This window comes from Elgaria multicarinata, chromosome 3, assembly GCF_023053635.1.
Source record: "Elgaria multicarinata webbii isolate HBS135686 ecotype San Diego chromosome 3, rElgMul1.1.pri, whole genome shotgun sequence".
Lineage (NCBI taxonomy): Eukaryota > Metazoa > Chordata > Lepidosauria > Squamata > Anguidae > Elgaria > Elgaria multicarinata.
In genome coordinates, this window is record NC_086173.1 from 77,175,500 (window position 1) to 77,203,481 (window position 27,982).

A 27,982-nucleotide genomic window follows, 5' to 3' on the forward strand; every position below is an offset into this window, starting at 1 on the left:
GCAGCGGTTTCTTCTTCTTTTATAAAAATGATACTTCCGAGAATGAAGTGTCATTCCTGTCATGATGAGAAAGAAGGACTCTGGCTAAACTCTGTTGCTTGGCTTGATGATGATGATGATGATGATGATGATGATGAACTGCGATATGTTTTGCATGTATACTTTTCAAGATTAGTAAGCTTTAACCACAAGACAGTGTAAGACTAGCAATGGGTATTGTTGTATAATTCATTCTCTCTCTCTCTCTCTCCTTCTCCAGAACTTTGATAGTCCAATAAAAAGTGCACACTTGAGAAGAGTGGTAAACAATATATGAAAACAAAAAACAAAAATATAATTCCAGGGAATTTAGTGTTATTATCACGAGCAGCCAAAATATGATATAACATAAAAAAGGAGATCTGATTTGCAAGGAAGAAAATCTGGTTGCAAACTAAGTACAACATAAATATATTAAGCAATAGATAAATAATCCTAATGAATAGCTTGACAGCTAAATCTACCAAAGTAGCAGAAGCTATAAAGAAAGTCAGTGGTTTCTGTCCCCTTTCAGGTGCATCTTTTTCTGTACCGCTGTCTTCACTTTTTGCCACGTCTAAAACTTTTCTCTTTTCTAAATAACAGCAGCAGCAACAACAACAAGTTGGGAATTTGGGCAGAGAAGAAAACGTCCATTCGGGTTGAAAAATAAAGCATTTTATTAGAGAAGTTTCAGAATGTAATTCCGAGAGAGAGGGAAGGGGGAGGGAAGATCATAGAGGAGCACAAAATGCCCAAATTATAGGAAGGAATTATAAAATGTCGGGCGGGGTGGGGGGGGGAGAGGAAGAAAGGGCGAATTCCTCGAGATGTTTGACAACCCCTTGTTTAGTACAGAGACGGGTTTACATTTAAAACAAACAAACAAACAAACAACCGGAAGAGGACTGACATCTCTTTTAGAAGGACTCCTCTCCCGTGCAAGTCCGTACTGGTGGACGGAGGTTCAACGGTGTTTCGAGGTTCAGTGCAAAAAAACTCGTCTGCAGCCCGTCCAAGTGAAAGTGGTTAGATTTCAAGCCGACCAGACCCACGTAAGTCAATCAGCTGAAACCCCTCGAATTTCGACTCACACAATTAGTCTGGCGGGTCGCCCTATGTGCGTGCAAGCCTGGCTTACTAAAAAAAAAAAAAAAAAAAAGGAAAAGGGAAAAAAAAAGACCCAATGGAAGTGTATCCTTTCGACCAGGGAGAGGTTTGGGGGCGGGGGGGGGGGGGCTGGAAACGAAGTTGCATCCAATGGATCGCAACCCTCACCTCATGGAGGTCAATGTCAAATGTCCATTTAATGGCTCGGGATTATCTTAAAATACTTGTTTGGTTCCCATTGAAATAAATGAGTCCCTTGTAAACGTGCCTAGAATCGGGGTGTTAAACTGTTTTTTGCTTTGCTTTCTCTCTCCAGCTTTAAATCTACTTTCCTTCCCCCTCCAAGAAAATAAAGAACTTCATCTGGAGATAGTCGTGCTTGTGTTAACAGGAACAACCCGAGGAGCAGTCCAGTTATTATGTCACCGGCTTAAAATAGAGTCCTTTCTCTCTCTCTCTCTCTCTCTCTCTCTCCCTTTAAGAAACCACCAGAGTATTTTAAAAAGTATCAATGGATCTCAGACAGCATGCAGTTGGCCACGCAAGTAAAGGGTGGTGGACCAGGGCAAGTTACCCCAAACTTGAACTAAGATTAGAACATATGGCTTTCAAGAAAATAGCCATATATATCTATATATCTATATATATCTCACAAATCTGAATAAATCTTCACTCTCTGGTGGCCCCCTCTTTAAATTAAAATTATATAAACCCAGAGGTGACATATTTCCCTGCTACCACCAAACTTACATCTACTATATTTCTTATTGCATTTTTAAAATTATTATTTTAAGAAACGAGTACCTTTCAAGTTTCAACTCTCCCAACAAAAGTGACAAGCGTCATACACTCTAGTGCACAAGAAGACACACAATCAAGTGAATCGGAACCCAGAAAGATGAGAGGGGCGGGCGGCGGGGGCGGGGAATAATAAATACACTTCGCTTTTTGTTTTTGTTTTTTATCAATGGGTCGCTTGCTAGTCTTGTTTTTCATCCGATAACCCCGCGAAGCGCAACGGAAGGCAGACCAAAGGAAATGACGGAGCGGCGGCTGCACTGGCAAGAAGAAGGTTAAGGAAGGGACGTTTAAGGTCAATGGCTTTGTGGCTTGGTCGGGCTGCCCTTTCCGAGTTGATCCCTGCTGTTGGTCGGTTGCCTGTTTTACTTGTACTATAGGTTTTCAGTTCATCGATCTCTGGTTCTTGCTTACGTCCAGTGGGGGCTGGGGGCTTCGATTTCGGCGGGGCTGTGAATCCATTCTGCGTTTCTGACCGAACCGGCCTGGACTCCAAAGGAGCGCTCCACGGTGCCGAGCCCTCGCCCCCAAAGAGGCTCGGCCCCTCGGCTAGCCCCTTCAGTGCCCCGCCGGCTCTGCCCAGAGCCCAGCGCGGACTCGCCGCCCCACCGGAACCGGAGCCCCCAGCCTCCCGCGCCGCGGCCGCGTCTCAGTGCACGGCCGAGTACTTCATGCGCTTCTGCTTCTGCCTCTGGTTGCAGAACCAGACGCGCACCACGTTCTTCTTGAGGTCGAGCTTCTCGGCGATGGCGGCGATCTTCTCGGAGGAGGGCCGCGGCTGGATGGCGAAGTAGGCTTCGAGCGAGCGCTTCTCGGGCGCGGCGATGGAGGTGCGCTTGCGCTTGCGCTCGGCGCCGCTGAAGAGCTCGGGCTTGGCGTTCTTCTCGCGGTAGGCGGCCTCCGCCTCCTCCAGCCACGCCTGCAGCACCGGCTTGAGCGCGATCATGTTGTTGTGCGACAGCGTGAGCGACTCGAAGCGGCAGATGGTGCTCTGGCTGAGCGAGCCCACGCCGGGGATCTTCAGGTTGGCCAGCGCCGCGCCCACGTCGGCCTGCGTGACGCCCAGCTTGATCCGCCGCTGCTTGAAGCGCTCGGCGAACGCCTCCAGCTCCCGCGGATCCGACTCGACGTCGCTCAGGCACGCCAGCCCGTTGTGGGACGCCGCCGAGACCTGGGCGGCGGCGGCGGCGGCGGCGGCCGAGGGCGGCGGCGGCGGGTGGCCCATGCTGGCCATGGCTTGGTGCAGGTGGCCCATGGCGGCGCCCAGGTGCGGGTGGGCGTGCGGGTGGATTTGCGCGGCCATGACGGCGCCGTGCTCGGGGCCCCCCATCAGCGCGGGCGAGAGGTGGTCCAGCAGGTCGCCGTCCAGGCCTTGGTGCGCCACGGCGTGGTGGTGGTGGTGATGGTGGTGGTGGTGGTGCGGCGCGGGCGCCGAGATGGGCACGGTGGGCGACGAGGTAGACGTGCAGGGGACGCTGCTCATGGTATGGTAGGTGGCGTCTGGTTTGAAAGGGTGGCTCTTGCCGTGGGAGACCAGGTCCACAGCCGCCAGAGCTTCAGCCCGGGCCAGCAGAGTCTCATCAAAGCTTCCAAATATATTGCCCTGGAGCTGCAAGCAAGAACGCGCAGAGCGCAGTCAGTGGGGAATACTGTCAAGTCTGGATTCAAAAACATTCTCTCTCTCTCTCTCTCTCTCTCTCTCTCTCTCTCAAGCACAGAGATTCCTCCTCAAAGCTCAGGTCATAAAAATTAATATGAAGGCAGAAGATGCTTTGCTTGAATAGACATGTGGATCAGAGAGGGAGGGGTCGGGGAAAGAGAGAGAGAGAGAGAGAGAGAGAGGCGCGATTGTTCTGGCGACATGAAAAAAACATTAAGCTGGGGCCTGTCAAAAAATGTGCCTTAAAGCAGTAATTATGCTTCATCTACATACCTGCGGGGCTGGGAGGCACACGCGGCGCATCGCCTCCGAGCTGGAGTGCAGGCTGGAATACTTGGCTTCCTGCAGGGCAGGGTGCATGCTGAACGGCTGCTTGGCCATCATCCTGGCGCACCTTGCAGGTAGGCAGCCCCTGACATCGAGTCAGGGTTGGCTCTCTGGCTGGCGACTGTCAAAGTGAGCGATTTTCAATGACAAAGCTTCGCTTCCCTTCCCTCCCCCGCCACCCCACCCCGCCTGCTTCCATCTCGGCTTCTTCACTCATCTTACAAGCAGCTCTGCCTGTGATGGGACCAGCACCCTGTGCGCACGCGTGCTTGGACTGGCAGCAAGAGGAAAGGGGAAGGGAGCCCCACAGGGATGGGAACCAGGCACTCAGGAGGGAGACGCCGCGCGGAGTGGGAGGAGGGGGGCGCTCAGCTGTCCCGCTGGCCGGCCGAGAACCCAGGAAGGGTTCTGACAAAGCCGAGCAAGCGGAGCTTGTCTAACAAGGGTGGCTGCTCGCATTGGCTGAGGACGGAAAACTTTCGGGTCGTGTGTGTCAAGTGCAGTGGAGACGGGTGGCTCCCATGTCAGTGGGGCTGTGAATCCCCTCCGCATTTCAGTCAGAACCAGGCAGAGGGTAGGCAGGGTCTCGCTATTTACTGTTTTACTCTGTACAGCACCATGTACATTGATGGTGCTATATAAATAATAATAATAATAATAATTCAATGTTAGCCGTACTTAGAGTAGACTCATTGAAATAAGTGGGACTTCGGTTAGTCATGACTTACCTACGCCATGTTCATTTTCATGGGTCTGCTCTAAGTAGGGCTAACATTGAAAACTACCCAGAACTTTAAAGAAGCTATCCAAGGTGCTGGAACATGGGCCAACAAGCGTTCAGCTTCTTGGATAGCTCCCTTAGAGGTCTGACTGGTTCTGATTGCAACCCAGAGCGGATTCACTGCCCCACTGACAACGGAGCCACCAGCCTCCACTGATCAATCTCCCAAAGATCTCACCTGCCACAGTCCCAAGGTGGCCAGAGGGGAGTTGATCTGCCTTTTCTCCCCCCCCCACCCGCCCACCTGTTGTTGTTGTTGTTGTTGTTGTTGTTTCGAATGGTTGCTAAGATTCCAGCGGGATTGGCCAGGGGCTGCCTCGGGCAGAGGCGTTTCAAAGGAGCCCAAGACAGAATCGAACGTGGCGACGCGCGGAAGAGGCCAAGACGCACCCGGCGCCTCTGTGCTGGGGCGGCCCATTGCGCATCGACCTGTTGCGAAACGACGAGCCGAAAGTCTTGCTCGCGACCAGAGTTAACTAAGTCCCACTTATACTTGGCTTAAAAAACTCACAACCCAACTTGCTGATGTACACGCCTGGGCCGCATTCTAAACGGTGGAGGCTGATGGGTCCGATTTCGGTGAGGCTGTGAATCCACTCTGGGTTTTAGTTAGAACCAGCCGGACCTCCAAAGGAGCTATCCGAGGTGCTAAATCCAGTTTAAGGATAGGGTTCAGCACCTTGGATAGCTCCTTCAGAGGTCCGTCTAGTTCTAACTGAAACCCAGAGTGGATTCACAGCCCCACCAAAATCGAAGCCACCGGCCTCCACTGATTCTAAGTCCAAGTGAATATACACTGTTCCCCTTGCGCTCCCATCTCCCAAATCACATTCTCTCCGATGTCAAATGGGATTGGCTTTCGCTAGAATCGAGGCAAATCTCTAACCTAAGCCGAGCACTGCGGATTCTTTCCTCCCACGGAAGAAAAAGCTATAATCCTCGATCCCCTGACACCCCTTCTTCCTGGGTTTTGTAGTCTGACTATACTAAAGACATGCTGAAACTGATTTCTGAATTGATCAGTTGCACAATGATCTGACTCTTTTAATGAAAGACAAAGAGCTTGCTTCGGCTTGATGCTGCTTTTAAAAAGTAAACTGCAGAAATTCCTGAAGGGAAGTCAAGTTGACTTCAGCTCTAGACTTGCTGTGCTGTGGACAACTTTCATGGGTAGTGTAGGGTGTTAGCCCGGGAAACACAAACATAGGAGCCTCCTGACAATGGAATGATGGGAGAGAAATTATTATGCGGCTTGTGTGTGTGGGGGTGTTAATTAAGGAGACTTGACTGTTCAAGGGGGAATTATAAGAATATACAAACAGGCATTGCGGGAAGATATTAGATCCCAGATATGTTAATATCCATTAAACATTCTGGGTTATCTCTGAAAAGAACTCTTACGAACAGAGAAGGGTTGAGGTAAGTTCATTTATTGTGACCTCTCCTGCCCCAAACACATCACTCTTCTCCTGCAAGGGTCTCTGGGTAACTATTCCAGATTTGTGGAGGTGGAGAGGTGCCAAGTGAGGTAGTTACCATGGTGGAGTTACTCCAAACGCGTGGTTCCAGGCGAGGGGAGTTGGGCAGGATCTACACTACTGCTTTAAAATGGTTTATAACACTAGTGACAACTGTTGAGGTCAAGGAGACACTCCATAAACAGTTTTCAAAATGTTTTCAAAGTTTCATATCCTGCTTGGTGTAGATCTGGCCTTGTTTTGTACTTACAAGCCCGGAGGAGACAGAGCAACTCCCCTGGATGGATTCACCCTGAAGGCAGAAAGCAGAAAAGAAAGCAAATAACCAAAATAGTCAAAGCCCTGTTACTGGTGGCAGCAATTGGTACAATGACCACCCCCAGAAGCGACCAGGCCCGGCTCCTGACTGTCAACGAGGATCAAGATCTTTGTTCAGGTTTAGACTCTGGCCCATGCTGCCTGTTTTCATTTATTTCCAGAGGAAGGGAGTGGGGAGAGGCTTCCCTCCTGTCTGGCAAACTCTCTGCTCAGCTATGGGGAGCCAAGCTGTCTCTGCCACCCGCAAAAGCATCCAATGCCCAAACTTTCCCCCTCTTTTCCATCCCTGGGAGCAAGCACAGGGGAACCAGAGAGAAACGAGCATCAATACTGGATGTGGAAGCCAGGGAAAGTTGGCAGCCACATGGGCAGAGCCACAGCCCTGGGCAAAGGGGAGAGACGTCAGAGAGGCTTGGAGCCAGGGCAGAGCATGGCCAGGGGAAGTGGCCACCAAGCGTGCATGGGGGGGGGGGGAGGGGGGAGGTGGCCCTGCCCAGGTTGAGCAGAAAGTAGAACTCCAGATGGTTTGGATGACAACCCCCAGCATTCCTGACCATTGACCATGCTGTCAGTGGCTTCTGGGAGTTGAAGTTCCAAACATCAGGACATATGCCTTCTGCCCACCCTGCTCTACATGGCAGCGATTGGTGTCATTTGTGGGAGGCTTTCAAACTTGACTTCTCAATTGTGCCGGCAAAGGTATACAGTCGGTATTTCCTTTTATCTGTCCTGAATCTCCCATCATGGTTAGTTGCAGAATGCTGTGAGTTGTAGTCCAACATATCTGGAGGGCATCAGCAGGGAAGGCTGCTCTAAGGAGAAGTCCCTGATGGGTGTTTCAGGAAGAAGAGGACTTTGTGGTGCTTGGCATCCTTCTCTCCTACCTCCATCCTTAATGGTGGGAAATGAATACCAATCTTGTTAAATAACACCCTAGTTTAGCACCTGGATCAGAGAGCAAAGAGTTAGTGACTGAGAAGGGTAAGAGGCATGTTGGATGTTGCCTGCATGCATCCACTCAAAGATGTTTGCTTTGATAAGAAGAATGTCCCTAGCTATGTCCCTAGCTATGGTTTCTCAAGATTGGGGACCACTACCCAAAAAGGCTTTCAAAGGCAGGAACTGGAGATAATTGCATTGCCTGCCTGCAATGTATTAGCCACTCTTAAGCTGAAACTCAAATCCAGTAAAACATACTTAAACCCTAGCATAACATTCATGTAACTAACAGTTCAAGGTTCTAGAACATAAGAAGAGCCCTGCTGGATCAGACCAAGGGCCCATCTAGTCCAGCATTCTGTTCACACAGTGGCCAACCAGCTGTCGACCCACAAGCAGGATACAGTGCAACAGCATCCTCCCATCCATGTTCCCCAGCAACTGGCTTATGTAGGCTTACTGCCTATATAGCTTTTCATCTGGCACTGAAAAGAGAACAGGGGCAGCACTAGGTGAACTTACCTCAGGAGGGAATTACAAGGGCAAGGTGCCAGCATTAAGAAGGCCATATCACTGTTCCTGAGGCTCAGAGATGGCTCTCAAATGGTGATCTTAATGTCCAAGTGGGTCCATGTGGGTGATCCTTTAGGCACCCATATTTCAAGCTATCTAGGGCTTTAAAGCAGGGTCGATGAACCTGTAGCCCTCCAGATGTTGTTGAATGGTCATCAGACTCAGTCAGTATAGCCAATGGTCAGGGGTAATGGATGTTGTAGTTCAGCAACACCTGGAAGGCCACCCCTGCTCTAAAGGTTAAAAACAGCAGTTGGGATTGCGCTTTCTCAATTGACTTAGCTAGATCAAGAGAGAAAGATTCCTCCTGTAAATGGGTATGGTCTGGAGGGAAGATTTTAATGTAGGAATTTCTCCATGAGGGCAGAGCACAGGGGGTGTCACTCAGGGCAGGAAAGGACAAGCAAATGCTCTGCCAAGGTTTGAGGTTCAGGACAGCCCAGGATGCTGCTGATATTGGAGCTCATGAAAACTGAAACCCAACATACAGAGGTAAGACATTGATCTTAAAGATAGGATGTGACATGGTTTAATTCCTTTTCATCCTGTCTTTTCTTTTTATTACTTACTATATTAGGCTGCAAACTTGGAAGTATAATTGTGTTTATCATAATATTTTACACAGTGCTAGTTATTAGATTAGGCAATTTAGAAATAACAATGTATAGCACAAATCTGCGTATCGGTGAGGGATTTTGTGTTACATTTATGGTTGTTTGCTAATTTTATTTCATGACTCCATACCTTCCTTAAACTACATAATATTATAACAGTTGGACTTCTAAAAGCAATTCCCAGATTGCAGCCAACAAACTACTTTGCAGGAGGACGTGATTCTTTGGAGCAAATATGACTGTGATACATCTGGATGATTCTGCAGTGTAATTCAGAATGCAGAATGCACTATTTTATAATTTATTTATTATTAAAATTTATATATCACCTTATCTGCTAAAAAAGAAAAGAAAAGCTGTCAAGGCCATTTAAAACAATTTAAAGATAAAACTTTAGAACAGAAAAAACATTAAATTATTTGTCATGGTTCCAAGTCCTCCCACTGAGATGTGAGCCAATAAAGAGGTCTGCCATGCAATCCACAAAGCTTTATTCAGTAAATAGACTCTCTTCACAACTAAAAGGAGTGTGTATGCTAGGTGCTATCCCCTAAGCTTAATTAGCCTAACAAAGCAGGCAGTTGCCTATCAACAGACTGGACAGTATCCCGCAGAGCTCAACAGGCTTTTTTCTGAATCTCTCCGTCAAGGAGGCTCCTTAAGATGAAGCCTCTGCCATGTGACCAAACTTGTAGAGCACCTCCCACCTCCTCTCAAAGCCACCTACTTGACCCTGCAGTGGACTCTGGGGTCTATCAACTCCTATGTTCCCTCCCCTCTGACAGAAACTGAGTTCCCAGGGGGGAGGGTGATCCTGTCTGATAAGCTCCTGTCTGTTAAGCTCCTGGGAAGATTCCTCCTTGACTTCTGAAGAGTCTTGGAGAATTTCATCCTCCACTTCCTGTCTAGACTGGTGTACAACTGCTTCTTCCCCTTCAGCCTCTGAGTCCTATTCAGGTTCTGAAATCCAGTACCCCACACTAGGGAGAATCCTAACATTATTAAAACTACATATTTTAAAAGGCTAAATGGAAATGATGCATCTTTACACCCTTTTGAAGTGCATTATTTCATACTTTGGGGGCAAAACCAAGAGAAACAAACAGGACTCTGGAGGTAATAGTGCCCCCAAAAGGGCCTCTCCTTTATGTCTTAATACTCAGGCAGGTTCATAGTGAGACAAGTGGTGCCTTAGCCAGGTCCTAAACCATTTAAAGCTTTAGAAGTCAAAATCAACACCTCCAATTGCACCCGAAATTGGCATGCAACCAGTGCAGGTCTTTCAGGACAGGTTTCGATACTGTGCCCTGGGTAGCAGTCTAGCTGACACAACTTGCACGAATTTAACCTCTGGACACTTTTCAAGGGTAGCCCCATGTAGAATGCATTGGAATAGTCTAAGCATGATGCTTTATGAGGAACTGATTTAGGGCTGCTGCTTGTGATCTGAGAGGAGCTGCTTGCTGCTGAAAAGATCAAGGTCAGCATTTCTGATACCAAGAAGGGCAGCAAGTGAGGCTTGACTGTGCTAGCTTTTGGAGGGGTGGGGAGCCTCGTTCGAACAGGGTTTTATGTACACCATGTGAACTAGAGCAGTGTGAATACAATAGTAAAAGTTCTGCTTTACACTTTGACCACAGGCTTTTTGTATCCCACATACAGTGTTTGGTATCCCAATGTGCTTAAAAATACACACACAACTGAGTGAAAATTTCACATCCATTATCCTGTTGCATTTATTATATACTGGCTGATTAGGGAATGCTGGGAGATGTGAGGCTTTTTTCTGTCTAAACATGCATGTGGTGAGTTTGAAAGGATTGTCCTTATATTGACCTCACCTGAGAAATCAGCACCTATGTTTGTCTTGTCATGGATGCCTATCATAGGATGTCTCTTTCCAAACTGGAAGAGATTAAGAACACCTACAACTATTAGAAGTTAAGAAGAATCAAGTTGAAATCTGACATCACAGAGCCCCAAGGTGAGATGATGAAGGTTTAATTTTAAATGGTTTATAGCTAGAAAAACAAAATCTGCCAGTTTTCACAAGTACTGAAATACACTTCCTCCCATAAATTATTCTCCAATCTCACCTCCACAAATCTGATATCAAAACTTTCACAAAAATGTTTTAATTCAATATCTTATGAATTAATTATTTACTTTTTTTACATTTATATCCCACCTTCTTTGCACAACAGAGGTGTACAAAATTATGCATGGTGGGGAGAAAGAGGTTAGGGAGACATTTTTCTTCCTCTCTCATAATATTAGAACCCAGGCTCATCCCATGAAGCTGATAGGTGGGAGATTCAGGACAGAGAAAAGGAAGCATTTCTTCACACAGTCCATAGTTAAACTATGGCATTCACACAAGATGTAGGGATGGCCATGAATTTGGATTGCTTTAAAAGGCAGTTAAATAAATCCCTGGAGGGGAAGGCGATCAATGCTTACTAGTCCTGATGGCTATGTGCTACCTCCAATATCAGAGGCAGTAAGCCTATGTACGCCAGTTGCTGGGGATCACAAACGGGAGGATACTATTGCATTCATGTCCTACTTGTGGGTTTCCCTCAGGCAGCTGGTTTACCACCAAGAGAAACTCATTTCTATTCACCAGTTCTATTCCATTAATTTGTCTAATCCCCTTTAAAGCCATCCAAATTTGTAGCCATCCCTACGACTTGTGTGAATTATGTGAAGAAGTACTTCCTTTTATCTTTCCTGATTCTCCCATCAATCAGTTTTATGGAATGAGCTCAGGTTCCAGTATTATATGAGAGAGAGAGAGAGAGAGAGAGAGAGAGAGAGAGAGAGAGAGAGAGAGAGAGATCCCTATTCACTTTCTCCACACTATGCCTAATTTTGTACACCTCTAGGATGTCTCCCATCACTCACCTTTTTTCTAAACTAAACACTTCCAGAGCAACTCCTGTCTATCAATCATTTTAGTTGCCCTTTTCTGCACTTTCCCCAACTCTATAAATTCCTTTTTTAAGGTGCAGTGACCAGAACTGTACAGTATTCCAAGTGTCATCACACCCTAGATTGGTAGTACACGGGTGATATTTGTAGTTTTATTTTTGATTCCCGTCTTAATTATGCCTAACAATTATGCCTAACCTACCAGCTAGTGGAGGAAGAGAGAAACAATAACATACATTTGTGAGTACAGAGAGTTGTTGTATATTTCCATAAAACGATGGAATGGCAACCAGTCTGGATGTAGTGGTGCTACTGGGTTGAGATGTTTTCTACCCAAACAAGGACCAGGGAAAGAGTCTATGTCTGCCCTGGAAACAGGTTGTTCTTCCTTAGGGAGGCTGCTTTATACTTGGGGAGCCATGTGTTTAAATATACCAAAGTGAACAAATGTTCCAGCTGTATGATTCTATGAAGGTGAACATTCAATGGTTAAAATGAGTGTGGGTAGACAAACACAACATTTTGGATAGATAAATATACAGCCTTCCCCAACCTGGTGCTCTCCAGGTGTTTTGGACAACAGCTCCCATCATCCCCAGCAGTGGTCAGAAAAGGGCCACCTTCCCAGGGTGTGGCTGCAGTAGCTCTCTGTTGTCCCCTGGTTTAGGGCCAGGGAAATTATCCCTTCTCTGGTATTCCTCTCCCTTTAAATTCCCAAGAACTGCTGGCAAAATGGCAAGGCAGCCAAGAGAGCAGAAGGCCGGATGACGAAGTTGCTGCATGCCATCACTTCGTATCAAGCCCAAGAGCTGGGCAAATGGATGTGGAACATGAACTGGGCTTTGAAAGGCAAAAGGCAGAGAGATGGAGCAGAGCCGCTTCCTCCCATCAGGGGGGAAATCGGCGTGTTGTCGCATAGCTCCATGCCTTGATTTATGATAAAAAATTTAAAGGAAATCATTTATATTTCAAAGGGCCTAAATAGCAGCATGAAAGTTTTATCTAAAGTGGCACTGTATTTACAGTCGGCCCCACCATGCTAGAGGTAATTAATAGATGGGTAAATTTCAGGCCTTTGTCTTCGTCTTTTCTTTTAAAAAAACCCCCACAACTCACCCTCCTGCTATTTGGGACTTGTGGATTAAAGTAAATAAATAGAAGAGGAAATGTAGAATTGTTGCACGAACCCTTCGAGATGGTTTCTCATGCTCGGCTTTCTGCTGTTAACCACACTGATAAAGAAACTGACACTTGATCTTCAGATTTTCATGCACCAGAAATTACAATAACCCTTTAACCAAGAATATTGGGCAGAGGCCCCTTGTAAACAGTCCATATTTCTTAGGGATCTTAAAAGCAAGACATTGTTTTAAGGATAAATTCCATTTAAACATTGCAAGCTTAAATGTGATATTCCATTGTAAACTATGTCCTGTTAGCCACGTTTTGTTTTATAGCAAATTCCAACCAAGCGCCTCCTCTTTCTCTCTCTCTCTGAATGAGTTTTCAGTTTATTTAATTTTCGTTTCCAAAACAAACTGCTGAGTCTAACTGAACGGACTCTTCATTACACATGTAAAATATTGATGTCTCTGGCCCTGTCTGTTCTGTCTACACCTTACAAGCAGGGGAGTCCAAAGGATAAAGAGGAACAAGTTGAGAGCCCAGATGGTTTGCCATCAAGGAATGATATTCACATGAATAAAGGGGACATTGCCATAGATTTGAGAGATCATTCACCTCCGGGTAAATTATTGATGGCATTTCTGAAGGAGGGCGGGGCAAGTGGGGGAGAAAACAGCATGCTGATGAAGTTCCAGTGATGGCTTGCCATGAACATAAAATTAGATTAGAAGTGTATAGATCTTTCCCCTTGGGTTATTTTATTCTGTGACCCAATTCAGAGACTAGAAGGAAACAGGTAATAGGGTAATGGAAGACTCTCCCAACGGTTGCAGCTATGCAAAGGATAGAACTGGAGATTCAGAACTTTCATTGCCACATGGCAATTGATATAAATTCAGAAAAATACTGATCTTTCCATGTCTGAATCTCCCATTATACATCCCATTTAAGTGTTCTGAGTCATCAGTAGCACTCACATTTACCTGACCTGATATCCTATGGCTATTGTTGTGTTGTAGGATCACCAATTCTCAAACTGGCTATGAGTACTGTTACAGGGAACCAAATACTCGCTGTCTTTATTTTCCGCTACCTAGCAAACAAGCCCAATGGATCACCCTTCCCAATTAGTTTTTAAATAGGACACCCTGTGGAGGTGAATTCAGATATATATTTTTTCAATGTTGGAGCCCAACCCTAGAACAATTGAAGCAATGGGCATGCCAAAAGTGACTTTCTTTGACCAGTACCCACAAGTACTCTTCCCAATTTGGTAATACAGAGGAAGGCCACCCACATGGAGAGGTCAACTTTGAAATTGTTCAACCCCATGCATTCCACATTTTAGGAATGAAACATTTACAGCCATCCATACTACTAACATAGATGGCAATATTTAGGGTGTGCAGAAAGCTGGGCTTGATGGTTCTTTTGCATGAGCTTATTTCCATGGAGAATGGCAGCATGTGTTGGTTGTTTTTTTCCATTTTTATTTTGAGGGCTATTATTGTTTTAGATTGTTTTTTAATTGTGATTTTTGCTTTATTTCTGTAAAACACTTTGTAGATGATGCAGAAAGGTAGGATAAGGAATTATTCTTGTGAATATAGTTGGGTTTCATATCTGTATTGATAGAGGACTTCATATCTGGTTTGATATTGCATTGATGGTGTTTTATTGCCAACATACCTGAGCTTAAAAAAACAAGTAATAAACATGACAATTATATTCATGGCAATTTCCTCTTCTCTCTAACCACAGTTGCTCCTTGGCTTTTCTACTTGCCATCAACAAAGTATTGCTTTTCTCAGTGTAAAAATTAGAACATACTTTGAAAAATCCTGTAGTACCCCCCCCCCCATACACCCACACTTCTATGTTGCCACATACTGTATATCGCCTTTTAGAAAGTAGACAGTATGATACGTCCAAGAACAGGATAGTAGCATAAAATGAAACCACATATACAGTGTTCAGATTCAATATCTATCTTGATTCAGTAGATCTGAATATTCTGTACCTTGGCAAGTGGATTATTCCCTTGCTTGTTCTCTGTTTTGGGAGAAGAGAAAGAAAAGACTAGCATTTTCAAGCAATGAACTGAGCACCATATTTTTGCTATGAGTTTCGGATACATTTATTTACTTCTGCTGTTCAATCCGTAGCAGGTTTACTCAGATGTAATTCCCATAAGCTTTAATCAGACTTACTCCTAAATAAAGGAGCATAGGACTACAGCCTAAAGCACACCTTTCCAAGGAGTTGTTAAAGTGCATTTTGTCTGATCATAATTTGTCTTATGCTGTTCAATTTGAAAAGCAGATTTTCTTGATATTAGAAAACGGAGAGAAAGACAGCACAAAAGATGACATGGCTATTCCATTGTACAATCTGATCGAGGAAATGTCTAGTGTTACCCAGACTGTCAATTATTCAACAGCTAAATAGCCAAGCATCAATTACCTGGCTTGATTCTCTTATTCATTAAGGAGATTGAACAGCCTAATATAACAAAGCAAAAGGAAAGTTGCTAAGTTACAGGGGCTACCTGGCGAAGCTGCCAGTGCATGATGAAACTTCCTAGTCCCAGAGAGGGAAAAGTCTGGCAAACTACAAGGGTATGGAATTCTGGGAACATTTATGAAAGACAACAGCCACCAGCCTACACAGTCCAACTGGAGCATCTTTCCTGAGAAATTGGGGCTCAGAAAATCAGGGGAAAGCAAGAATGCAATTAGTTGATATATCAAAGTGTTATTTAGAGCTTGAAACAGATACTAAATGGATATACTAAAGGGGTGCCCATTAATTATGTAATGTCTTTGCAGGTGCTTTTTTTCAGAACCCACCCTCACGTGATCTGGAATATACACCATAAGGAAAGTAGCCCAGTGGTGAGGCAAGATATCCCATGGCTAAAGTGACCCCTGGCAGGTGTCATTTTAAACAAAGGAAATATTACTTTAAATATTTTTTCAAAAATTCCCAGAAAGAAATTCCGCTATCTTCAGAGGTGGTTTGATTTGACTCTGAATAGAATAGACTTGTCATCCTAGAATAGATGACAAAACCCCAAATGGTTACATTGCTGATTTTGGCCTTAGCTAGACCTACCTGTTAATACGCGATGGAGAGGTGACAATCTCATGATGTTTTCAATGCGAGATTCCCCCTCTGTTTACATGCAGCGTGTGACAACCTCAGAGGGAGAGGCGTTGCGCCTGCCATTTTTTTTTAATTTTTAAAGAGACTGGAGCGCACATGCAGAGAAAAAAGTATTTTTTAAAAAAAATAAAATAAAATTCCCCAGTACCCCCCACCCCCTGATGCACGGGTCCACGTTCCTTGCGAGGAACCACGAGGAGCCGGGACAAACCGTGGCACCTGGCCACACATCCTGCGGTCTTGGGCTCAGCCCGAGACCATGGAAGAAGCAGGCCTAAAGGCAAGGGAGGGATCCCAGGATTGGATCCCTCCTTGATCCCAGGATCCCCTGTGCATCATGTGGATGCACAGAGATGATCCTGGCCATTGCTCCTGGATTTTGCCCTGTCTAGCTAAGGCCTTTGATACCAAAGTTCATTTCCAAACCAAAATGCCACAGCGGGGGGTGGGATGGAGAGATTTCAATAACAAAATGTAGATTACAGAATTTTAAACTGACCAAATATGGATTACAAAATTCAAAATTCAAAACTATTCCCTCCCCCTTTCATTTCTGCTCTGTCTTGTATTGGAAGTCTTTCTTTTTCTCTTATTCTGAATTCGCCATCACAGGTAAGAGCTCTACACATGAAGGTCAGTGCGGGCACAGGGACCCTTTTCGTGGTGGCTGAGTGCCCAACTGATAGGTGGGCTTAGCCAGCAGGCACATCAGCCTTAGGGGCAAGATTAACCCAAGTAGCCCTCTAACCATCTCTCATGTATGTTTTTAATGTGAAGGGTTTTTGTTGTTGTTGGACCTCATGTTGTCCAATGATATGAGAAAATAAGAAAAAGAAAGCTGAGGCGCATTTCATTGAATCAAAGAACAGAAACAAGAACCCCCTCCATAAGGCCGAAGTTCCCAGTAAGTACCCAAGTTGTCAGTGGTATCGATCTGTTTGGGAAACACACATTCACATGCTGTGTCATTCAAGAAGTTATTGTCAAAACAGATCAGTGGGCGGTGCAAGCAACAGGAGGCTTTCACCAGCAATTGAATAGTACTTCTTTCTCACTGGCCCTGTGATGCAGCTTGTGTGTAATTCACTTGGCTGTAAATGATAAAATAGCTTTTCAAATGCAACTGCAGTGGCTTTCTTCCAGGTAACATTTGCTGCAACTGATGGGCTGGGATCATATTCAGCATGGCTGTGTATTTTTAGATATTTTACTTTCTACTCCAGTTAATGATAGGCAACAATGGAAACATAATGATCTGCCCTTTTGTACATGATAGTATTCATATCCAAATGTTGCCCAACGGAGTTTTGTGAGTGATGCCATGAGGATGTATTTCCAACAGAATCTTGAGATGTGTCCCCGTGATTTCTCTTTGCCTAACAGTCCTGGAAATGCTTGACTTCTTTATAATGATCCTCCAGAACAATGAAGATGTTTACAGATGTATGCAGAATAGCCTTATGAATGTTGACCTGAAATGAAAATTCTACTGAGGTCAGTGAGGTTTACAACCAACTAAGTGTGCATAGGGTTGTAGTCATATGATGGTTTCGTTGTAACCTCTGTCAAAAATAAATAAGTAAATAAATAAGGAACCTTTCACCAAAACATTAATGTGTAGATGAGCATGAATTGCTGAAACTATCAGGATTAACCAAAGGAGGAAAGAAATTTCTCCAAGTTTTTTAAAAAGAGTAACACTATGTCTTAGATCCTAAATTGCTTTTCAGTTGAACCGTAGAGGGGATATTTCTGCCAATTCCCCTTCCAACTGAAGTCTGCACAAATTCCCAAGGGTTTCCCAACATCCAGGAGCAGTGTTTGAGGGGCACAGAAAGTTGCAGAAGGAAAATGGTAGGTAAGAGCCGGTGTGGTGTAGTGTCTAAGGTGTTGGACTGGGAGTCGGGAGATCCGGGTTCTAGTCCCCACTTGGCCATGGAAACCCACTAGGTGACTTTGGGCCAGTCACAGACTCTCAGCCCAACCTACCTCACACTGTTACTGTTGTGAGGATAATATGGAGAGGAGGAGAATTATGTACACCGCCTTGGTTTCCTTGGAGGAAAAAAGGCGGGATATAAATGTAATCAATCAATCAATCAATTAATAAGAAAGCCCCATTCTGAGAAGGTGAACCCTAGTCTATTCACAGAATTGAAGTGAGGATCCAAGCCGATATCATTAAGTTTCTGTTCTCGCCTTCTTTTCTGTTCATGGTTCTTGATTCCACCCAGTGCCATGTGGACAGACTCAGTCTTTGAAATTCCCTGATTTGACAAAATTGTCATGTGTGTCTGTCATGGTGTGTGTGTCTGTGTTCACTAAACATCAGTACAGCTATAAATAAATGCTAGAAAAGATAAGTGTGTCACATGATAATAAAAAGGTGGGCACACTTCCCATTTTGACAAGCAACTGGAAGTTCTAGGGATGGCATCTTTTTAGGATCTTATGGGTTCCTTGGAAATTGGCTCCTGAGAGCTCATCGACAATGTATGATGTCCTAGTTACTGACCAAGAAAGAGCTCTTGCTGTTGTGGTGGACCTCGATGAAAATGTCGACCCAGAGTGCGGCTACTGTAAAGAAGGCAAACTCCATGTTAGGCATTATTAGAAGAGGAAATGGGAATAAAACTGCCAGTATCATACTGCCTTTAAACAAATCTATGGTGTGGCCACAGTTAGAATACTGTGTACAGTTCTGGTCACCATACCTAAAAAAAAGGTATTGTAGAGTTGGAAAAAGGGCAGAAAAGGGGCTGGAGCATCTCCCTTTTGAGGGAAGGTTACATCAGCTAGGATTGTTTAGCTTGGAAAAAAGGAGGCTAACGGGAGACCAGATAGAGGTGTACAAAATTATGCATGGTGTGGAGAATGTGGGTAGGGAGACATTTTTCTCCTGGAGTCATCCCGTGAAGCTTATTGGTGGGGGATTCAGGACAGAGAAAAGGAAGTACTTCTTCACGCAAAGTTAAATTATTGAACTCATTATCACAAGATGTGGTGATGCCCACCAATTTGGATGGCTTTAAAAGGGGGTTGGATAAATTCCTGGGGGAGAAGGCTATCAATGCTTACTAGTCCTGATGGCTATGTGCAACCTCCAGTATCAGAAGCAGTAAGCCTATATACACCAGTTGCTGGGGAACATGGTTGGGAAGGTGCTGTTGCACTGTGTCCTGCTTGTGGTATCCTGGTTGACAGCTGGTTGGCCACCGTGTGAACAGAATGCTGGATGAGAGGGTCCCTTGGTCTAATCCAACATGGCTCTTCTTATGTTCTTATATTTTGGTAAATCTTTATGCAAGAAGATCATATGGGCAGTAAGAAGATTCCCAAAGCAGGGAGCACAACTACTGATCCTACATCAGCAGGACCAAAGAAAAATTATTGCAGCCAGCTCTGTTTGGCACAGGCTAGCAGCCTCCTACCCTATGTAAGGGCCCTTTGGCCCAAGCACTGTGCTTGCAGTTGGGCATTTTCTTTACTGCTGGCCATCAACCATGCTTGCGATTACAGCAGCCTTCCCCAGCCTAGTGCCCGCCAAATGTTCTGGACTACAACTCCCAGTAGTCCCAGTCATTGGCCATGCAGATTGGGGCTGATGGAACTTAAGCCCCAAACATCTGGCGGGCCCCTGGTTGGAGAAGACTGGAGAAGTGGATCCTCTGGCGATGTTCACTATGAACACCAAGTTTGAATTTTACATCCTATTATCAAATATTTCAAAAGGACAATATCGTGGTGATAGGTACGGTATGCAGTTGTGGCACATTTAGACAGCTTGTTTCCCCAACAAGGGTGGTAAATCTGGAGGCTAAAAAAAGTGGCCCACTGCAAGCAGAGCGACTGTGCACTTATTACGTAGTATTTATTAAAACATTTGTTGCTGCCCCTCTTGTCCCGCAGGCACGATACACAAACTAAAACGTTGATGTGTCGTCCCGTATATCTGATCGACGTGCCTGGCATTCGTGATAGATTTGGAAGCCTGTTACATCCACGCTCACTGAAACCTTCATTAAAATTTGAAACTCAAATGTAACAATCAAACTGGGAAGAGAAGAAATCCTTTACACCTGAAATTAAAGTAATCTATTTGCGTTTGCATGCTAACTTCTTTAATTGATGTTAGAGAGCCAAATATGACACTGTGCGGGGGGGGGGGGGTGCGCGAGAGTTTGGGGGAGAATCAGCAGAATAAGCCATTGCTCATAGGCCCCCAACCACCCCCACCCCCGTGCATTGTTTGTCACATGCTTCTTGAATTCCCATGTATGGTGTCAGTGCTGACAAGCCAGCGTTTCCTATGCCATTTAACTATGTTTTATTAAGGACCCAAATCTGCTGGGCCTTGTTGCTGGCACTGCTTCCTTCTCACACCCCAGCTGAATTCCCAGGGCTGCCTCAGACACTCTCCGGCTGGATGCATTACACAGTATTTTTAGAAGCCCTGCGTGCCATTTTCTGCCAAATGCCTCTCAGGATTTTGCACTGTTTTTCACCCATCCAACGTATCCTGTTCTTTTAGGTGGGCTTCAATGTTTGGGGAAGCAAGCAAGTGAGTCTTAGATCACTGATCAGCCTTCTCCATCCTGGTGCCCTCCAGATGTTTGGGACTACAATTCCCATCTTCCCTTATCTTGTTACATTAGCATGTAAACAGGGCAGCTAAATGTAAAGCAATGAGATGTTTGTGACACAAGGTCATGACAGAAAATACTTCTCTGTTTGTTTGTTTGTTTTACTTTAAATGCCCACAAATTCAACAGGACATGGGCATGTTTGCTCACAGTTTTGATCTTTGGCTCCGGGTTCGAAAACATGGGGAAACTGAACTTGCCAGAGCCTGTGGAATGTGGCCAGGTTATGTGCAAGTGTCTATGTGGTAGCACACCGGTAAGGAGGAAATGACTATACGTTATCCTGCAAGAGGTCACTGTGCCAGAGGGCTTTGGGGGTAGTTTTCCCATAATCACTTATAACCTTGGGGCATTATCCAATAACGCTGCTCCACTCCCGCCATTTCTGTTGCACTCACGGGACCCACCACAAGTGCAACAGGAACTAACAGTAGCAACTTCTAAGTAAACAGAAGTAAGACCTCAGAAGTAAGCATATGGTTTCAGAGCACTTCTTTCCAGTTTGATGTTTTAGACTTTTAAAAAAAGCTTCTTGGTGACCACACTATTAAAAGTCAGTTCTATATGTGTTTACTCAGAAGTAAGTTTCTGTCTGCTCAATGGGGTTTACTCAAAGGTAAGCATTCAACAGATTTTAGTATGAATTGGATGTAAATGCAGTTGAAATCAATGGGCTTTACTCTTGAGAAAGGGAATCAAGCCCAGGCAATTAATGAGCTCCATTGAACACAAACACACACACCCCTCCAATTTTGCCTTAATCCACCCCTGTGCAGAATTGGAGAGGTGTGTGCATGTTAATGGGAAGGAATGACATAAAAGGGAGGAATTAAAAATTCCTAAAAAATCAAGGGATGAACCTATCTGATTCAAACTTGGCATGCCTAAAGCCCTACTTAGGAGCTCTTGTAGTCCCAAATTTCATTTCTTTATCTTTAAAAATGAGGGAGCTGTGGGCAAGGAGGATGGGGTTGGACCAGCAAAAGTCCAATTCAACACAGGCTTGGAGGATGAGAACTGCCCCGCCCTCCTCTTTCATCAGTAAGCTCTCCCTTCAAAGCACACTCCCCCAGCAAAAGAAATTGTGAGATGGCAGCATTATACTGGAGCTGAAGGGCACTTTAATTCCATTTGGGGAAAATAATCCAGACTTTCCCTGCTCTAGGAAAACATGAAAAAAAGAAAGGGAAGAGGCAGGGTGTCTGCAGGGGTGGGGGGAATCTACACTACTGCTTTAAAGCGCTTTATAACAGTTTTGACAACTGTTGGGGCCCAGGACACACTGCATATACAGTTTTCAAAATGTTTTCAAAGTGCTTTAAAGTGCTTTAAAAGCAGTTGTGTAGATCCCCCCCTGGACAGGCATGATGTCAGTTGAGTGCTGTGCTGCAAAACCACAAACCAGGCATGACGAGAGTGCGATAAAATGCTGGTGTGATGGGGCCCTTTGTTTTTGACATTTATTTTGAAATGGGCTGCCCCTCAAAACGTGTCTCCATGAAGCCAAAAACCATTAAATAAAAACAATGAAATACCAAAAACCAAATACACATAAAAACAATTACACATAAAACCAACATCCACATATAATCCAGCAACAGAACATGATGATGATGATAACAACAACAGCAGATGCATTGTGGGAGAAAATAGTGGCCCACCTGGCTGAAGCTCACAGTAACTCCAAGTCACTTGAAGTAGTAGGGGAAATGTTTTAAAGCAAGGAAAACCAACCACCACAGCTTTTCTAGTAAGCCCCTGCTCCTGAAAACTGCTCAGTTGCCTCTGTTCCCAACTCCCCTTTCAGCTACCTGCAATAGGGTGACCACATGAAAAGAAGGACAGGGCTCCTGTATCTTTAACAGTTGCATAGAAAAGGGAATTTCAGCAGGTGTCATTTGTATGCATGCAGCACCTGGTGAAATTTCCTCTTCATCACAACAGTTAAAGCTGAAGGAGCTATACTGCAGCTGTACTGTGACCAGATTTAAAAGATGGCAGGGCTCCTGCAGCTTTAACTGTTGTGATGAAGAGGAAATTTCACCAGGTTCTCCATATATACAAATGACACCTGTGTTAAGTATATGAAAAGAAATACTTGCTTAGTCATTAAAATTGTGTGTGTATGGCTATCTCAGGGTTAAACAGAGAAAGTATATCTGTGGGCAATTACCTTGAGATAGAGGCTGTTCTGGGAAGCTTGCCAAGATTCTAAGTTAGCCTCATCACAGCTGTATGTAATGTAGATAAGAATTGTGTAGATCTGTATATAGTTTCTCACTTGTGTAAAATGGAACTGATCACTGCTTACTGATCACTGCTCTCTGTGCATGCCTCAGTGTGCTGATCTGAACTGATCTGAATTGAACTGCACAGAAGCCTGAAGGAAATAAACCAGCTCTGCTGTGTAAGACCTGTGTGATGTGTGTTTGTTTCTGAGAACAAACAGAGTTCCAGAGAGAGAAAAGTTCTGGCACAATAACCCAACAAAGGTTATGGGCCCAGCCCAGTCCAGGCCAGGCCAGCCTACACCAGCCTAATCCAGGCAGAAGAACCAGAACTTGATGGGAACGGTGCAGTATCAGAACCAGGAGTCTGCTAAAACAGAAAACTGTTGATGAAGGAAGACATCAAGCTAAAGCCAGTGCTGCAAAGTGAGGAAAAATCTCAGTCGGCTGACTCTGAGGAGGACTCTGAGCAGGAGGACGGTGAGATACCAATTCCTAAAGCAGAGGAAATGGCAGGAGCTAATATGTCTGGTTTGTATCAATTGTTGGAAAAGCTGAATGACTCTAACTATGCATTATGGTCTTACAAAATGCAAATGTATCTGATTCAGGCTGAACTGTGGTATGTAGTCACAGAGGATCCACCAGATAGAGCAGATCCACAGAATGCTAAATGGTTTAAGGACGATGCAAAAGCAATGGCAGTTATTGCATTAGCTGTGGAAGACTCTCAAATTTCCTTCATTCAGTTTTTGAATACATCAAAAGAGTGCTGGAATACGCTACAAGCTGTATATCAAAGAGAAACAGCGGGCAGTAAAATAATTCTAACCCGGAAGCTGTATGGAATGAAGCTGAAACCAGGGGAGTCTATGTCAAACCATTTGAAAAGCATGAGAGAAATCTTCAATCAACTCAGGGCACGAGGGATGGAGTTTACAACTGTACACCAAGTCTATGTGATTTTGTCAAGTCTTGATTCATCGTACGACGCGGTTGTCACCATGATGGAAAGTCAAGAGGAGAAAAATTTAACCCTCGAGTATGTAGCTGGAAAACTACTGGAAACCTATGAAAGAAGACAAGCTTCAAAACAACAGAGCCTTAAACATCCTGTGGCTGAATTTCAACAAAGCCATAAATCTTCTGACGTGGTGGCTGCATTAAAGGCAAGGAAATGCTTTAATTGTGGTTCCACAGAACACTTAAGGCGGGATTGCAACAACAAAAAGAAAAAGCTGTTGACAGCAAAGTGGAGAGAAGAAAACAACATGAATGAAGCTGAATCAACAAAGAAGTGTCTTCTAGCAAGAGTCAAAGAGACAATGAATCCTTGGTTTTTGGACTCTGGGGCTTCAATAAGTATGGCAAAAGACAAACTTTCATTTGTAACCTTGGAAACTTCTACTTCAGAGCAAAAGTGTGTTACCCTTGCAAATGGAACAAAAATCCAGATTTGTGGTGTGGGTAATGTATATTTTGATTGTCTGGGAGTTGAACTACAAAGTGTTTTATATGTACCAGAATTAGAAACAAACCTTCTAAGTGTGTTTCAGTTAACAGAAATGGGGTATGAGGTTTGTTTTACTGAAGAAAATTGTACTATAAAACAGGGAAACAAGGTGTGTGTGCAGGGAATAATGAAAGAATCTTTGTATGTGATTAATACTTGTACAAAAAATGAAGTTGTAGCCAGCAAAGTCACAACAAAAACAATAGCCAATTGCAAACCACACCAAGAGTGTATCCATTTAACTCATAAAAGGTTTGGTCATGCTAACTATAAAACAATTTCTAAGATTCCAGAATTGTGTGAAGGGGTGAAAATCAAACCATGTTCTAACTATGTAGAATGTAATGTATGCAGTGAAACCAAGTGTCATAAGTCAAACATTCCAAAACATAGTGAGAGAACAACAAAAAGAATTTTTGAATTAATTCATGCAGATCTTGCAGGTCCTTTTGAGACAAGTCAAGGAGGAAACAGATTTTTCTTGTCTATTGTTGATGATTACAGTAGATTTGGATTTGTGTATGTGTTAAAACAGAAGAGTGAAACTTTTGGAAAGTTCAAAGCCTTTGTTAAGTGGAGTAAAAATAGATTTAAAGAACCTATAGCTAATCTAAGAACGGACCGGGGAGGTGAATTTCTTAGCAACCAATTAAAAAAATTCCTCAGTGATGAGGGTATACAACATGACCTTACTGCTCCATATTCACCATTTCAAAATGGAGTTGCAGAAAGGAAAAACAGAACCTTGCAGAACATGTTAAGAGCTCTATTGAAAGAGTCAGGATTGTCTAATCTGTTCTGGGCAGAAGCTTTGTCCACTTCAAATTATTTGTTAAACAGGCTTTACCACTCTGTACATGAAAAAACCCCATATGAAATGTTTTACAAAAGAAAACCTAGAGTGTCACATATACGGGTTTTTGGAAGTAAATGTTTTGCTCATATTCAGAAAGAAAACAGACCAGGAAAACTAGCTCAAAGAGGTTTGGAATGTAAACTGTTGGGATATGATACACAAACAAAAGGCTATCGTTTGTGGTCTCCATATCACAAAAGTGTAATTGTGAGCAGAGATGTAGTTTTTCATGAACAAATGCAGGAAACAAAACAGTATGTAAGTTTGCCTGTAGAACAGAAAGCTGTAGAAACAGAAGAAATTCCTGAACAATCTCAGCAAGAGAGGGAGGGGGAAGAAACTGTAAAGGAGGAAACTATGCCTGTAACTATGCCAAGACGATCAGAAAGGGAACGCAAAGCTCCAATTCGTTACTCAGATGAATACCAAAGCAAACAGGTTTCTCATAGAGCTTTACTAATAGCCTATGAACCTACTTCATTTGAGGAAATTCAGGAAATGGAACCTACAGAAGCTCAGGGCTGGCATGAAGCAATGTCAGAGGAAATCAGAGCAATGGAAAAAAATGAAACGTGGGAGCTAGTACCTTTACCCGAAGGTCGTAAAGCCATTACCTGTAAATGGGTATTCAAAGTAAAACAAAATGAGAAAGGACAGGTGGAATGTTCAATGGTAAAACACAAAGAGATGCTTTAAAGCTAGGTCTCAGATTGTAACACAATTTAAACAACATGCGCAAGAGGAGGACTGTTAAGTATATGAAAAGAAATACTTGCTTAGTCATTAAAATTGTGTGTGTATGGCTATCTCAGGGTTAAACAGAGAAAGTATATCTGTGGGCAATTACCTTGAGATAGAGGCTGTTCTGGGAAGCTTGCCAAGATTCTAAGTTAGCCTCATCACAGCTGTATGTAATGTAGATAAGAATTGTGTAGATCTGTATATAGTTTCTCACTTGTGTAAAATGGAACTGATCACTGCTTACTGATCACTGCTCTATGATCACTGCTCTCTGTGCATGCCTCAGTGTGCTGATCTGAACTGATCTGAATTGAACTGCACAGAAGCCTGAAGGAAATAAACCAGCTCTGCTGTGTAAGACCTGTGTGATGTGTGTTTGTTTCTGAGCACAAACAGAGTTCCAGAGAGAGAAAAGTTCTGGCACAATAACCCAACAACCTGCTGAAATTCCCCTTTCAATGCAACCGTTAAAGATACAGGAGCCCTGTCCTCCTTTTCATATGGTCACCCTACCTGTAACCACGCTGGCTATTGCGGGGTCCTCAGACTGAAGAACTCATTGCTCATAACTGAGCTGCTCTCAGACTGGCTGTACTCACTTGTTGGCTTAATGGACCAACCTGCAAAGCTGCTTCCTAGCTCAGTAACCTGCCTTGCCAATCCCTGCTTACTAGACGACAAGCCCTGAAATAGTAAATAAGACAATAGGGCCAGCAACACCCTTTCGTATCAGCTCCCTCCCTCCTGCTGTTATATTTAGAGCCAGTGTGCAGTAGGGATTTGGGTTCCAATCACATTATGGCCATGAAACACTGTGTGGCCTTGAAACAAGTTGCTCTCTCGGTTTAAACCTACCCCACTTAAGACTGAAGAGTTTGCAGCCTCTTATTCAAGTGTTTTCAGTCCATGAGCTGAATTCCAATTTGAGAAAAGTCTTGCAGGGTAGGACACATTCCATCTGTGGGTGTTGCCAAATGCGAAGTGGGCATGACCAAAATGTGATTCTTACAAATGTTACACTTACTCAGAAGAAAGCAAAACAATCCTTGTATGTCTACTTAGAAATAAGCAGTAAGTAAGCTAGAATCTACATTGCCCTTATTTTAGTTATTTAGTTTTTGTAGAAACATATGAGTTCTTTGGAAGATGGATGGGATTAAAGTATAAATGAATAAATAAATATAAACAAACAAATTAAAAAGGAATTCCACTAGGTAATGAAGAAAAAGAGCCAGGAAAACCTTTCAAACAAAAGGCAATGCAATTCTGAACACAAGAACCGCAAAGGTATAGAACAATGTGAATAAGGGGAGAATGCTAACCCTCAGTATTCAGCAAATGGATTTTAAATGTTCAAGGCCTGCTATGCTAAAAAGTGTTTTTTACCTTTCCCTGACCTGTGCATAACCCAAAGTCACTTTAAAATGTGAATCCAGAAAGTGGATGGAATTGTTGTTTGACATATTTTTGGCCACAGGAGACCACACCAGCAGTACATTATAGTGAGTTGACTCCAAATAATTTTCACATGAATTACTAAAGTGCCAGAAATGCATAATTTATTAGCATTTAAATAAATCACAGAGACTAGGAGTGCTTTAAGGTTATCAGTATAAAGATGCACAGAATAATAAATTATAATTACTTGGGGAAAAAAGGTTAGCCAGTACGATAGTTTCATGTATATTGTGCTGCATGATCAAAACAAGATGAACAGATTTAAGCATCGAGATGATAGGACAGTCACTTTCAAACTGTGCTCTGGGGAACCCTGCAGTAAGTTTATCTAAGTTTACCAGTGTGAGGGAACTGGCTGTCATTTCCGCGCACGCAATTCCTTTGTGTAAAAGTGTGGGCGTTTCCTCTGCATGAGGGGCGTGTATAAAAAGCCCCTCCTCCCAGTCCCCAGGGCAGCTGCCCGTGGACTCATCCCGGGCTGCTGTTTCGCTAGCGAATAAAGCTATCTGTTTGGACAAGAACATTGGTGTGGACTCCGGTTTCTCCGTGTGGGCTCCAGTTTTTCCGTAACATTCCTGGCGCCCAACGTGGGGCCGCTTCCTTCAACAAGGAAACCTCACGGAGTATTGGACAGCCTGCCAGGGAGATTTCCCCCACTCCAGCTTGCCTCCTCGCAGCTCCCCCCCAGGCGTCCGCCGACACTCAT

The 27,982-nt window shown here is 44.1% G+C and overlaps 2 protein-coding genes across 2 annotated transcripts in view; one reads left to right on the forward strand and one right to left on the reverse strand.

Annotated features, from left to right (window-relative positions):
• Positions 1-27,982, forward strand: part of LARS1 (leucyl-tRNA synthetase 1) — a 379,820-nt gene that overhangs the window by 224,127 nt on the left and 127,711 nt on the right. The window lies entirely within an intron of this gene.
• On the reverse strand, positions 2,576-3,892 carry POU4F3 (POU class 4 homeobox 3). Its single transcript, XM_063123293.1, has 2 exons — positions 3,860-3,892; positions 2,576-3,529 (listed from the first exon to the last, which is right to left on the reverse strand). Exons 1-2 carry the CDS (start codon positions 3,887-3,889, stop codon positions 2,576-2,578), a joined length of 984 nt encoding a protein of 327 aa, XP_062979363.1. The 5' UTR covers positions 3,890-3,892.

Coding starts and splice junctions, on each gene's coding strand:
- POU4F3 (XM_063123293.1), bottom strand. CDS start 3,889: ATGCGCCGCGTGTGCCTCCCAGCCCCGCAG. Junction 3,530..3,859: donor TGTGCCTCCCAGCCCCGCAG/GTATGTAGATGA, acceptor TTGCAGCTCCAG/GGCAATATATTTGGAAGCTT.